Genomic DNA, 13,768 nt, shown 5'->3' with positions numbered 1-13,768 from the left:
AGCTAAGATGAAACACACATGATGTAGGGATTGGACTATGAAAATCTTTCTTTTTATCCGGATTGGAATAGAAATCTTTTTCACGTATTATTTCCCAATCAATACTCTGTCTCATGCATCACTGACTTTTTTGCCCATGTTGGTTTAGTAGCTGCACCTTGACTTGAAAACAGCCTCAAGATGCCATCACATTCTAGTAAGATTCAGTGCCACCCACAGGATTTTCTTTGGGATTGGCTTTTGCCAACAAGAGGCCAGCCTGGAAAGTATGTTAATACTGTTGCCAACCTCCAGGTGTGTCCCAGAGATCTCCTGGAATCTCCAGCTAACAGAGATCATTTCCCCAGGAGAAAATGGTTGTGTCGAGAGGTGGGTTCTATATAATTATAACCAGGGGTCATTTCGTAGAACAAGAGGTGCAGGAGCTCATTAGCATAACTCATTTGCATATGCCACACACCCCGACATCACCGGAAGTGTGTCAGAAGGCAGCCCCCACCGCTCAGGCTCCACTGGACTGTTTTGGATTGCTAGCTATGGGGGGGGGGAATTGAAGATCGGTCCTCACAGAGGAGGGAGAGCTCGTACCTGAGGGCGGGCCGGGGGGGGGGCTCTGCAACTTACCTGGCTGCTTCTTGCTTCTCGTGGCCCGACTGAGGGCTGCTGGGAGCAGGGGGCGGGGCTTGTTGCATGTGCCCACCCCCTGGGCTCCTTACTGCCGGAACTCCACTCCTGTGCGCTCCTGCAGGAAATGACCCCTGATTATAACCCATTGAGGTCCCCCCTCCCAAATCCCCCTCCCCAGGCTCTGCTGCCCAAATCTCCAGGAATTTCTGAACTCAGAGTTGGCAACCCTACATGTAAAGCCACTGCAGGGGCCTGAACGGGGATAAATAGGACTGGAAACACCACTGGCAAGGTACAGGTTTGTTTTATTTATTTTCGTGATGGATTTGCATACTACAATAAAATCCCAAGGCATAGAGAATTTAAATATTTAAAGCAATAAAATAAATAAATATTTGTAACAAAGCAGTGCAATTAAAAATAAAACTTGTCCAGACCATCAAAACTATCCTAAATTTCAAGCCAGCAGTGAAATAAGTTAAGACAGCATTATGTATAACATAAACCACACAGGTAAAACATAAAGGAACCAGACTCTACATTTCTGCAAATTCACGAGGAGTCTAAAGAAAAGGAGAATCGCATGTGCATATTTTGCTCTTGCATGCAATATTTGCCTATTAAAACATGTAGCAAACAGTTCACACCGTGTAGATGGAATAAGCCAATGTTTATATTATTGGGCACGGCACACTGGGTTAGCAGCACCCTGGGGTAACTTAACTGATTTCCTTGGACTGCTTTTTAACACACACCCCTCCAAAAAAGCAGTTGTTCCTTTGCCAAGTGCCCTAGTTTATATTTGCAATAGACAGCACAATTGACAGAGCAGCAGAATCAGGGGAAACTGCCCTGCAAAAACTCAAGGCCGTACCCAGTGGGTTTTCTTCATTTCTAAAGCCCGAAGTTGGCCTTTGGGTGAGCATATTGGTAACAGCCATATGGATCTATCTGTATATTCTGTTCCTCAAATACACAGCAAAGTGTGAACAGGCCCTCTATTGTGACAGATTGTGGTTAACGGGGCCTGTGGCATCTTCCGACTGAGGCAAGATCCTTCCTGTTGGCTAAGGTGGTTGCAATCGCTTAGGGGGAGCAGAACTTTCCAAAGAAGAGGATGCTTTTGCTTTTATTATGCCTTATAAAGAAGAGGAAAGGGTGCTCAGCCGCAAACAAAACTGCATCCCCTTCGCTTCGGCTGGCTATATCAGCGACACTCGAAGCGGCCGCTTCCGTACCTTCTTCATTGATGTCAACAAAGCACTTGTGGAAAACCTGAGAGAGAACCAGGTCGTTTTTGTCGGACATCCCGCTGAAGTTGCTTCGGCCTGCATCGAAGGCATCCATCACCCCCAGGCGGCTCAAAGTGGACTTTAACTCATAGCGGTCTTCAAGTTGGATCCTAGGAAGATAGACCCGTACTTCAGTTTCCTCCATTTCTTCTGGGCTTGTCCACTTGGATAAAGTCTCACCAGTCAATTCTCGTTCTAGCTACAGTTATTTAAGAAAAGAGAGAAAGAGAGAGAAATCAGACGAATGATCAGTACAAAAGCTATTCAGCTCTGTCAGATTAATACTCTAAATCAGGCGCTAGTCCAGTTAGCTCAGAACATGTAACCCGAGGTCCAAGTCAGTAGCTCTTGACTGCTGACGTCAATCATTTCTAAAATTGTAGAAAGGTTACACAAGTATAACTGAACGTACACTACTTGATAAATATTCTAAATCTCACTGGATTAGTTTTTCTTTCAGTGTTTTGAGGGGTTTTTTTGATGGCACGAAATATAACTTCCCTGCTTCTGATTTAATATGACCTCACACAACAGGATGTACATCTGAAAATCTTTTTTGTTGTTCAGTCACACAGTCGAGTCCGACTCTTCGCAACCCCATGGACCAGATCATGCCAGGCCTTCCTGTCTTCCGCCGTCCTCTGAAGTTGGCTCAATTTCATGTTCGTTGCATCTATGACACTGTCTAACCATCTCATCCTTTGCCGTCCCCGTCTTCTTTGACCTTCAATCTTTCCCAGCATCAGGGTCTTCTCCAGTGAGTGCTCCCTTCTCATTTGGTGGCCAAAGTATTTGAGCTTCAGTTTCATTAACTGGCCTTCCAGGGAACAGTCAGGGTTGATTTCTTTTAGGATTGACTGATTTGATCTTCTTGCAGTCCAAGGGACTCTCAAGAGTCTTCTCCAGCACCATAGTTCAAAAGAATCTATTCTTTGGTGCTCGGCCTTCCTTATAGTCCGACTCTTGCAGCCATACATGACTACTGGGAATACCATTACTTTAACCATGCGGACTTTTGTTGGCAGGGTGATGTCTCTACTTTTTATCATGCTGTTTAGGTTCAGTTTCAATTTAAATAGACAATAGACAAATCTGCATACATCTTTCCCTGCAGTCCAGTTGCTTCTGCTTTACTAGAAGAAAGTAAAATCCCTTGAATGTCTGAGCTGTAAACCAAAAGCAAAGTTCACTATTCATAAACCATTTTCTTTTCCCTTACCGCTTCCAAGCCAGTGCTGTTATCTCTGATGTCATCTGGGAGTAGTATAAACATGCTGAGGTCTTTATTGACATACGGGAGCTCAAGAATATGAGTCTGGACATCTGCTATGTAGTTCCAATTAAATTTCCCCTTCTGGAACATCATCTTCACTTTTTTACTTCTGCTCTGTAAGATGACAAACGTACCATTTTGTATTATGAATATTAAATCTCGAAGAAAACAAAATACTATGTTGTGCATGCACATAGGAATAGGGACCTTGTTTATATTATTCTTAGCAAAACAATCCATTCTGTAGCATCACAGGCCTACGGAATGACTACGGTGGCTCGGAAGGCTCTGACTGCCATTGGTTAGTTCATTATTATGTGGTTCTGTACCTTGTTCATTCTGAAAGGCTGTTCCGTTGTGGCTTCCTTCTTAAATGTCTTTGACCAGTTTCCTTTGAAGTATAGTGCATTCACCATGATGAGTTGGGTAAGTGAATCTATGGATCCCTCCTTCAACAGATTCTGTATTTTACCTTTTAAGGGAGAGGGGAAAGTTGTCGTCATGTTTCTGCAGCTGCTTTTCATTTCATTTATTTAAAAAAATCGGTTTAGGGATGATCAGTTCTGACAAATATGCTCTCAGTTGTAAGAACTCTGTGGTCTTGTCCAGTCTGTCTCACATGTCTTTCCCCAACAGACCTTCTTTCTTTGAACTTAGTCCCCTCAGCTATCCAAAGGTCTCCTTTTCCCTGGCCAAAAAGCCATCTCTATCCATGAACATCAGCATAGTCTCTCCTTATTTTGATTTTTCTCCTCAAAACTGGTAAATATGCATGGGGTTTTTACCTGGGGGAACGCGACAGAACAGAGTTCTGGAACCTCTTTGACAAAATTCTTTTAAAAATGTTTTAAAATCCATGAGTTTTCAGCAGGGCTTTTTTTTTTTAGAAAAAGCCCAGCAGGAACTCATGAGCATAATTGGCCACACCCAACAGCAGAAACATATTATCTTATTAGGCCACACCCCTGACAGCACAGGTCATTAGCATATGAGGCCACACCCCCATGTTACCAGAAGTGTGGTCATCCAGCCACACCCACCTTTTGCTTCTTATTCTTGTTTACCTTGTTGTCAAAACCCAGGGCTTTTTTGTAGCAGGAACTCCTTTGCATGTTAGGCCACACACCCCTAATGTAGCCAATCCTAATGAGTTTCTGCTGTTGGGTGTGGCCTATTATGCTAATGAGTTCCTGCTGGGCGTGGCCAACTCGGGAGCCAGCCGGAACTCCGTTCCTGTGTGTTCCTGCCCAAAAATAGCCCTGGTTTTCAGTATACAGATTGAAAACTTAATTCCCCTCTTCAGAGTTGGCGCCCCTTTTTTTTTTTTTTTTTTTAAGGCCCCATAAATATGCTATCAATATAATATTTTGGATCCATACATGAAGCCTACCAAAAGAAAGAATGGTTTAGAAACAAAAGTATATAAGGAGAGCCCTGCTGAATCAGACCAGTGGTCCATCTAGTCCTTTCTGTCTCACATAGTGGCCAACCAGTTATCCTGGAATGCCAACAATAGGGCATAGAGGCCAAGGCCTTCTCCTGATGTTGCCTCCTGGCTCTGGGATTCAGAGGTTTACTGCCTCTGAATGAGGAGTTGCCTTTAGGCACCATGGCTAGTAACCATAAATCTGTCTAATCCCCTTTTAAAGCCATCTATGCCTGTGGCCATCACAACATCCTCTAGCAGTGAATTCCACACTTCAGGCCCATTCTGCATCTAGCATTTGCTCTGCTGTTGTACCAACCCCAGGCTGTAACAGAAATTCCCCTCTGCATCGCAGGCCACTTTCACTTTCTTTGATTGTCGGATTTTATGGTAGCCTCCACACTGCATGCCAGTTTCACTTCCGTTGTTCTCTCGGTTTTATGGAACTGTCTGCATAGACTTATGACTGTTTTATGGCCGGCCGTTCAGGGGCGACTCTGCGGTCAGTACAGCACTGGCCCGGGGTATCTGCATGTGGTTTTGAGCTGCATCTTTTTCTGTTCCAGTGTGGGTTTGGTAAAACAACACAGCGGATGCTAGATGCAGAATGGGCGTCAATCACTCACTGTGTCAAGTCGTATTTCCTTTTGCCCGTCTTGAATCTACTACCCATCAACTTCACTGGATGCCCCCATGTTCTAGTATTTTGGGAGAGGGAGAAAAAGTTCTCTCTGTCCAGTCTCTCTACCCCATGCATAATATTATGAACCTCTATCATATGTGTCGTCCCCCCCCAGTCCTCACTTTTCTAAACTGAAAAGTCCAAGATTCTTCAGCCCTTCCTCACAGGAAAGCTGCTCCACCCTTTAATCATCTTGGTTGCCTTCTTCTGTGCTTAAAACACGAACAGCAAATTAAAAAAAATCTTGTGCAGCAGTCTCCAAAGGCCTTCAAGTAGGCTTGCCAAGTCCCCCCGGGGGGTGGGGAAACCCCTGCCCCAGAGGGCCATTCTCCGTCGCCGGCAGATCGGGCCCCGGGGGGAACTCCACCCCGACGTGCACGTCACCCGGAAGTGATGCGACCACGCCGGGCACGCTGGGGGCAGGGCCACGGTCATCCAAGGGAAAACTCTATGGTTTTCCCTCGGATGGTCGTGGCCCCGCCCCAGTGTGCCCGGCGTGCCCGCGTCACTTCTGGTTGATGTGGACGCGGCGCACATGCTCCAGCCGCCAGCCGGGAGTCCCCCGCTGCGGCTCAATTCACACTTGGCAACCCTACCTTCAAGGCTATTGGTCGTGTTGCCGGTAAAGGCCAATCATATTTGTTGCTTTATAATCCAATAGCTGTACTGTAAGTAGCCACTTTGTATATGTTTCATGCAAATGAATTAGCCTAAGTGCCTACTTTGTATTGGTTGTTGTTAAAGGTGGGTGTGGTGTCCACAAGTATAAATTGGCTCCTGTTGAGCCGGTGAGTTCAGGCTGGTTCAGTTCGATAAAGAAGGATGTTATTATGAAAAGAGCTGCCTCTTCTCCATACTTAATAACACCCATGTTTTAAAAGGCGTGAAGAAGAGACTAGAGAAGGAGGGTTATTTAACATAGCAGAGGAACCAATTTGAGCTCACCTTCTGTCTGCTGTTCCACCCAGGAATTAATTTCTTTTCTGACCTCATCTGAAGCTGTCTGAAAATCCACTGTTTGCGGTTCCATGTTATAATACTTCTTGGCTGATTGTAAGAATTCCTTAAAGGAGAAATGAATGAAATTGTTAAACTAGTACCATTTCATGCTACAATTGGCTCTTATAAGGAATATATATGCCTGGACCTGAACATTTTCCTGAAAGAGGCTATTGTAGCTTTGGAGAAGAATGTTAAATTGTGGAATAGGCATTAGAGGATGGGTTAAATACAGGGCTATTTTTGGGCAGGAACGCACAGGAACGGAGTTCCAGCTGGCTCCTGAGTTGGCCACGCCCAGCAGGAACTCATTAGCATAATAGGCCACACCTAACAGCAGAAACACATTAGAACTGGCTACTTTAGTGGGCTTTTTCTACAAAAAAGGCCCTGGTTAAATACCCACTCTTTCTTGAACTTCAAAGAAGCAATCCATGGCTGCACATTAGCATGTAACACTCCCCTCCCAAACACCGATAGATGGGTCTTTTGTGTCCAGTCTGGCTGGCTCTAAGCAGCTCAGCAGACTGTTCTGTTCTCTAAGAGCCTCTCCCATTATCTGCTCACCTCCAGACCATGTCTAAAACATACAATGAATGAATGAACGGAAGGGGTTTGAGTACCAACACTTGCTTCGTGCTCATGATTGGTGGGAGCTATTTCATGCCAGTACTTGGGCTGATGAAGTTACATACTTGGAGATATGAGCCCCATTCCTGACAAACACCCATACTATTTTTTAGGCTGGTTGGGCTAACCCTTAAGACAACATGGCTTCATTGCACTAGAGGTCAAAGGCAACAGGAAGCAGAATTCCAACACTGTTATCCAATCCATTCCATGTATTCCTAGCAAACTCATAGAACTCGTTCTGCAAATGGATTTGGCTTGCATTTTCAGGAATGAAACTAAATCTCCACTTACATTTCTGAAAGACATTGATCTGTCACCATATAGTCGATTGATGCTTCTTAGCAGGATGTTTTTAGAAGGCTGGCTGATTTCTTGGCTAAGCTCCTGGAATTCCGAATGGATATCGAGCGGTGCCTTAAAAAAATGCAGTGTTTATTGAAACTCGCATGTAATCATAAGCGATGGTCGTGTCTGTCCCATCACTCTTTATTGCATTTTGTTTTATCCTCTGTTTTCTCTTATTTCCCCTTCTTAGTTTATGTACTCATCCTTTTGTAGTCAACAAGTACAAGGTCAAGCCACGACCAACCAGGCTTTATAGCTCCACACAAATAGAGGTATTGGTGAGAAAAACCTCTTAGCCTGCCATTTCCAGCATTCAATTTTATTACGGTCATAGACCAGTATAATAGAAGACAAGTAAGTACAGTTAAGGGAGCAGTAAAATTATAAAATATAATGGCATCTAAAATTGTAAATAAGGATCTAAAAACTTTAAAATACAGAAATAATAGAATCAAAATTATGATCAAAGGTTAGGTTTAGGCCTATCTGTACTTTATCTCTTTCCTAGTTTGGTATGCCAACCAACCAACCAAATTTGGCAACCATCCTAGTCAGCTTTTGATTATCTCCTGCCAGCATAATTGACAAAAGTATCCTTCTATTATGACCTGGAAAGGAGTTAACTATAGGCTTGATCAAACCTTCCCTGATATTATGATATAGAAGGCAATTGAAAATTACATGTTCCAATGTTTCATCAGGTCCCATCCCACATATACAACTTTTCCTCAATGATCTAGTAAATCTGGCCTCCATTATAGCTGAGGGTAAGGCATTGTATCTTAAAACCAGAAGTTTCTGCAACCTGATTTGATGGATTTCTCCAGCCAGAGGGAAGAGGCTCTAACAACTAGAGTGGTTGCTATGGCAGTTACTCCTGTAGGAAGGAATTCACCTTCAGCAGTTCAAACACATGAGGGCCTGAATCTCGACAATTCCGTAGAGGATGATTTGACAAACTCTTACTCAAATTTACCAACAGAGGACCAAGCTGTGATTGTTAACTAGCAACCTTAGACCAACCATATACACTTTTGCAACTGAAAACCAAACAGGGACAATGCATCACACAACAGCACAAGAACTGTCTTCTCTGAGCTTCTTCGTCCAGCATGCCGTTTCTACATGAAGCTTTTACGTTAAAACGTCAGTAGAAAAACTGTGTGTAGATTAGGGCACATGCTAGTCTTGTTCTTTGGAAAATGCAGATGTAATGTGAGAAAGTCATATTAAAAACTGAGAATAAGAGACCAATACCAACTTCTCCAAAACTGCTTTAAAACTAGGCAAGCTTGTATTCATCTTAGGGACATTCAATTTTATTGAAGATACCTTCTGGGTGGAGATGCAGGGGTTATGCAGAAGCTCCTCCATTTTGGAATATGCACGTCGTGTTATTGCCCTAGTGGCTCCTGTTCTTCCAACTTTGTTAAAATGGAACACCTGCGGTAGGAATTGATACAATGAAATGCATTAGGGCTTATCAAGTCAACTGGTCCTACAGCTCATAAAAATGGTGGTAACCTTAAAATAGATTCCACATGCTACTTCAGTAATGGCTTCTGTTAATAATAACAACTAAGCGCGATCAAGTCGCAACCAGTTTATGGCAACACCTTCAAGGGATTTTTAAGGTCAGAGATGAACAGAGGTAGTTTGCTGTTGCTCTCCTATGGATAACAACCCTGATCTTTCCTGGTCACCTGGCCAGGTACTAACCATGGTCAGCCCTGCTTAGCAGCCAAGCTCTGATGAGTTCAGGCAAGTCTACGGTATTTAGGCTGCCAAAGGTTCTGTTACTATGGCTACATAAGGAAAGGGGAATCCAGTACATTTCAGTGTTCTGTCAATAAGTTTCTGGCTTAGCCATTGGTGCCAGAATTCCACTTCAGCACAGGGAATGTTCAAAATGGCTGTAACTCCCGCCTTTTCCTGGAAAACAAGAGACTAGCCCAACCATGCTAGAACAGAGGTAGGTGTCTAAACACCTAGATATGAAGAATCATCCTCACCAGTGTTCCCTCTAAGCTGAGTTAGTGTGAGCTAGCTCACAGTTTTTTAGCCTCCAGCTCACACATTTTTGTCTTTACTCAGGAAGGATGACTCCAAAGCAAACTACTGTATGCAGTAGCCAAAACACTCACTCACAACTTTAATGCCAGTAGCTCACAAAGTAGAATTTTTGCTCACAAGACTCCACAGCTTAGAGGGAACATTGATACTCACCCAACCTCATACTATTTTCCCCCTTTTGTCTGCTACTGATTTGCTTGATGACATTAGGTTCCTTAATTGCTATGGCTCCATGCCAGAATAAGGTCACATCCATCTTTCTATAAACCTTTGTAGGGCCTGCTCCTTACCTTTGTAAACTGATTACAGCGTTTCAGAAGGAGAGGATTCTATATAGGCCTGGAAACCAAAAGAGCTCAAGAATGTACCCAGAAGGGCTTTTGGCTTTTTTGAGTGACAGCCACCTCCCCCCCACCATACCACATCAGTGGCTTTTGAATTCCCCCCATTCCAATAAAGGTTTGCCATTGTAGTGAAGAAGGGAAAGGTTGGTTAGAGATATGCTGCTGTTTGACAGACACAGTCCCAAAGCCCCATTAGAGGTGTAGAACTAATTATACAGTAACTTTGGACTGAGGTATATAATTCAGTCGCATGCATAGCTTTAAAATGTATCTCATGCAAATACCACGCCTGTTTTCAAAGTGGGAAGAAAAATGCATCAGAATAAAAGCGGGTGTGGACATTTCAAACACCATTGCACTGTTTCAAGTATGAGAAGGAGGAGGGACACAAAACGTTGCAATGGGACACATGAAACGAGGATTCTTGCTTAGAAGTCCTCGTCAGCCAGGTCTCTTCCTCTTCCCTGGCCTGCCTGTCGAGTGCCAACGCAAAAGATTTCTATGCTTTTCTACACGGGACAGAGATATTATGTTCTAGGCTTCGGGCTTAGCAGCACACAAACCTATCTGCTTAATGGAAAAAAAATTAAAAATTGCATAATGAGAAAACGGAGAAAACTTGGGAAGGAAGAAATATGATTCAGACCCATGTCTTTATCATAAAAAAGGACATTTTTAGCACTTTTTCTTTTGGATTCAGCTCTCTGTCCACCTTTTCTTGGCAGATGCATTCCAAATGATGATCCAGAGCATATAAGTGTGCTGCGACAGACCTGGGTTGTATCTTGAAATGCTCAAGACAGCATCCAAATCTCTATACCTATCGGAGCAGGAAATCCCCTATAGTGGGGGGGGGGGGGATTTGGAAAAAGAAGTGCCAGAACTCTAAAGAGGGAAATGAAGTTTTCAATCTGTATACCGAACACTCATTAACTTTTAAAGATTTTAAAAAGAGTTTTGTTGAAGAGGTTCCGGAACTCCATTCTGGCATGTCCCCCCAGAAAAAATCCCTGCCCTATAGCATATAACTTCCCACTGTCCCATCCTCTAGGCCTGATTGACTCTGCAAAAGGGAGGGCAGAAGAGAAAGAAGCCATCTTAACTGGACTACTCCATAACCGCAAAGAAAATGCCTGCCCAGGGTTGATTGAGCAAACAGGTACACCTCTTTAAGAGTCACGCACCACTTGCCTCTAATGGGGTGGGAGTTATGACATGTGCTTCACTCTCGGGAACTGAAAAACACTAGGAACTAGGTCTTTAAGGTGCCACCGGACTCAGACTTCTACTGCTTCAGACCAACACGGCTACCCACCTGAATCAATTTTGTATACAGACTCTCTTACAGGTAGCAAAGGGTATCAGAAGAAGAAGAAGAAGAGATTGGATTTATACCCCGTCCTTCACTACCCAAAGGAGTCTCAGAGCGGCTTGCAAACTCCTTCCCCTTCCCCTCCCCCAACAGACACCCTGTGAGGTAGGTGGGGCTGAGAGAACTCTTGACAGAAACTGCTCTTTTTCAAGAACAGCTCTTATCAGAACTACGGCTTGCCCAAGGTCTTCCAGCCAGGTGCAAGTGGAGGAGTGGGGGATCAAACCCGGTTCTCCCAGATTAGAGTCCGCGCACTTAACCACTACACCAAACTGGCTATCAGCGATTGTTACGCACCACAGTGTGAGCAATTTCGCAAAGCATCGAAGTTCCAATTTACCTCTGCTATCTGCTCTGCAGTGCAGCCTTTGGCCCCAAGATACACAGCCGCCATAATAGAAGAGATGCTCCAAGGTGAAAATAAGATGTTGTCGTCATGATGAATCTGGCACATGTACTGAAAAAGGTCAAGGGCGAACTCGGTGTTTGCCATGCTCAGAGTCTCCATTATCTTTCAGAGCTAGTAGAGAGACAAAGAAATGTCAGACCTGACTGTTCATTTGTTATAAGTGCATTGGTGACTGGTGTTCCGGCCTTTCTCCGGTCAAAGACGCTCAGGAAATTTCAGATACAGGCAGATAGCCCCAAACTCTCTGGGATAATCCATCACTTGAACAACAGAAATTGTCTGTTCTCTTTCTTGTATTCGTGTCTTGCCATTAGAGATTACCAATGTGGTTTAAATTTTCTTCCTGCCCAAAAGCCCTTCGTCATGTCCCACTGACTCTCGACTGGGATGTTTTCAGCCCCAAAGAGATATCTACTGTTTTGGAGAGGCTGGCATTTAACTAGCACATGTGTCATCTGTTTTTAACTTGCCCAATGAAAACAGGGTGCTCTTGCACATGAGTAGAGAGGTCTTTGGAGGTAAACATTGTTCTTAGACCCATGTGCAAGAATGTCTATTGTGCAAGCCCAGAGCTGATGGCATCCGAACCAGCTAAGGACAGGATTGCACAAATGATTGTTCCTTCATTATATGAAAAGGCATGAATAGCCAAGCAGATAATATTTTCCCAGGCAATATAATATCTCTCTTTCCCAAATTTTTGATACCTAGTGCACATGTTGTCTTCCTCGATTTTCTGCTTCCTAATAAACTGTCAAGATATAAACGATGGCAAGTAACAGCAAAACAGGAACAAAGAGCCACAATAGAAAGTCTCATTCCAATTTCTTTACAAGACAATACTGTTCAGTTTCTTTATGGGCCAGGTCTCCTAAGCTTGAAAGTGCACCTCTCAAGGTTGCTACTATGTAGAACAGGACCAAAAATGCATTGGAGGAGCTGCGGTGGCTGAAGTGGTTGAGACGCTGAACTGCATGCTGTGGAAGGTCGGTAGTTCAGCAGTTCGAGACCCGAGTGTGCCGCATGACGGAGTGAGCTCCCATCTCTAGTTCCAGCTCCTGCCAGCCTAGCAGCTCGAAAGCGAGAAATTGCAAGTAGATAAATAGGTACCACTTCGGTGGGAAGGTAACAGCGTTCCGTGCACCTCGGTGTTTAGTCATGCCGGCCACATGACCACGGAAACGGCTTTGAAATGGAGATGAGCACCGCAACCCTAGAGTCGGATTCGACGGGCTTTCGAGCAAGGGAACCTTTACCTTTACCTCTACATAGTAGCAACCTTGAGAGGTGCACTTTCAAGCTAAGGAAGGACCAGAAGTCTGAAACGCTGCATACTACCTAGGAAAAGTGTTGGATATCTACTTTGGACTTGATGCATTCTGTAGACTTCTATATTTCCTATGATGGATTTTATGTACAGATTTATTGCGGATTACATGTGTGTTTCACTTTGCTGAAGTCTCTTTTTGTATATTTACTCTTGCGGGTATTTCGGCACAAGTTGTTTTGCTGTTACTTGCCATTTTGCATTGTGTGCTGCATTGTTTTGATTGTGTGCTGCATTGTTTTGTTATTTGAAGATATAAACTATGCCCCAACATGGCTGACCTGGGCTAGTCCAGTCTCATCAGACCTTGGAAGTTAAGCAGGTTCAGCCCTGGTTAGTCCTTGGATGGGAGACCTCCAAAGAAATCCAGGGTTGCAAGGCAGAGGCAGGCAAGGGCGAACCACCTCTGAACATCTCTTGCCTTGAAAACCTTTCAGGATTGCCACACATTGGCTGTGACTTGACAGCACTTTCCTCCAATAAACTATTTTTTAAAATTTATTTATTTATTTATTTCAGTGAACTTGTATCCTGCCCTCCCTACATTGTAGGCTCCGGGCAGGTACCAACATCTAGATCTGCCATTTGTGCAGATTTATAATTAAAACATAACATAGGCCCCGGTCACACGGGCCAGATATCGCGGGGGGGCGTGGCTAAATGCCCCGGAGGAAACTAACCCGTGGCTGCCCGAGCACACGTCCCAGTGGAGGTCCCGTGGTTCGGGGAAAATGCTGATCAGATGGGTATCCTGCAGAAGCCATGCCGCGCGATCACACTGGCAATCGCTCTTTATGCGCATGCGCTGTTGGGCGCTGTTGCGCAACCTGTGGAGACGAACAGCGGCGGGCACCGGATGCCACGTAAGCCCACCGGGAATGCGATCAGACCCCCCGCCCTTGGCCCGCGGTTTCAGGAAACTAGTCCCTCATAGGTACTACTTTTTAACTCCGCACCTTCGGCGGG

At 44.4% G+C, this 13,768-nt stretch overlaps 1 protein-coding gene across 1 annotated transcript in view; it reads right to left on the bottom strand.

Moving 5' to 3' along the window:
- Positions 1 to 1,093: 1,093 nt before the first annotated feature.
- LOC107120130 (leukocyte elastase inhibitor-like) overlaps positions 1,094 to 13,768 on the bottom strand; it is a 16,616-nt gene continuing 3,941 nt past the window's right edge. Inside the window, exons 2-8 of the mRNA XM_015422776.1 lie at positions 11,407 to 11,586; positions 8,610 to 8,720; positions 7,224 to 7,346; positions 6,246 to 6,363; positions 3,522 to 3,664; positions 3,139 to 3,306; positions 1,094 to 2,118 (exon numbers count right to left, since the gene is read on the bottom strand). Of these exons, the coding sequence (XP_015278262.1) occupies positions 1,714 to 2,118; positions 3,139 to 3,306; positions 3,522 to 3,664; positions 6,246 to 6,363; positions 7,224 to 7,346; positions 8,610 to 8,720; positions 11,407 to 11,574 (1,236 nt within the window). The 5' untranslated portion in view covers positions 11,575 to 11,586 and the 3' untranslated portion in view covers positions 1,094 to 1,713. The remainder of the gene's footprint in view (positions 2,119 to 3,138; positions 3,307 to 3,521; positions 3,665 to 6,245; positions 6,364 to 7,223; positions 7,347 to 8,609; positions 8,721 to 11,406; positions 11,587 to 13,768) is intronic.

Source organism: Gekko japonicus, unplaced genomic scaffold (assembly GCF_001447785.1).
Source record: "Gekko japonicus isolate JY-2015 unplaced genomic scaffold, Gekko_japonicus_V1.1 scaffold3454, whole genome shotgun sequence".
Classification (NCBI taxonomy): domain Eukaryota; kingdom Metazoa; phylum Chordata; class Lepidosauria; order Squamata; family Gekkonidae; genus Gekko; species Gekko japonicus.
This window is presented reverse-complemented; position numbering and strand designations above follow the sequence as displayed.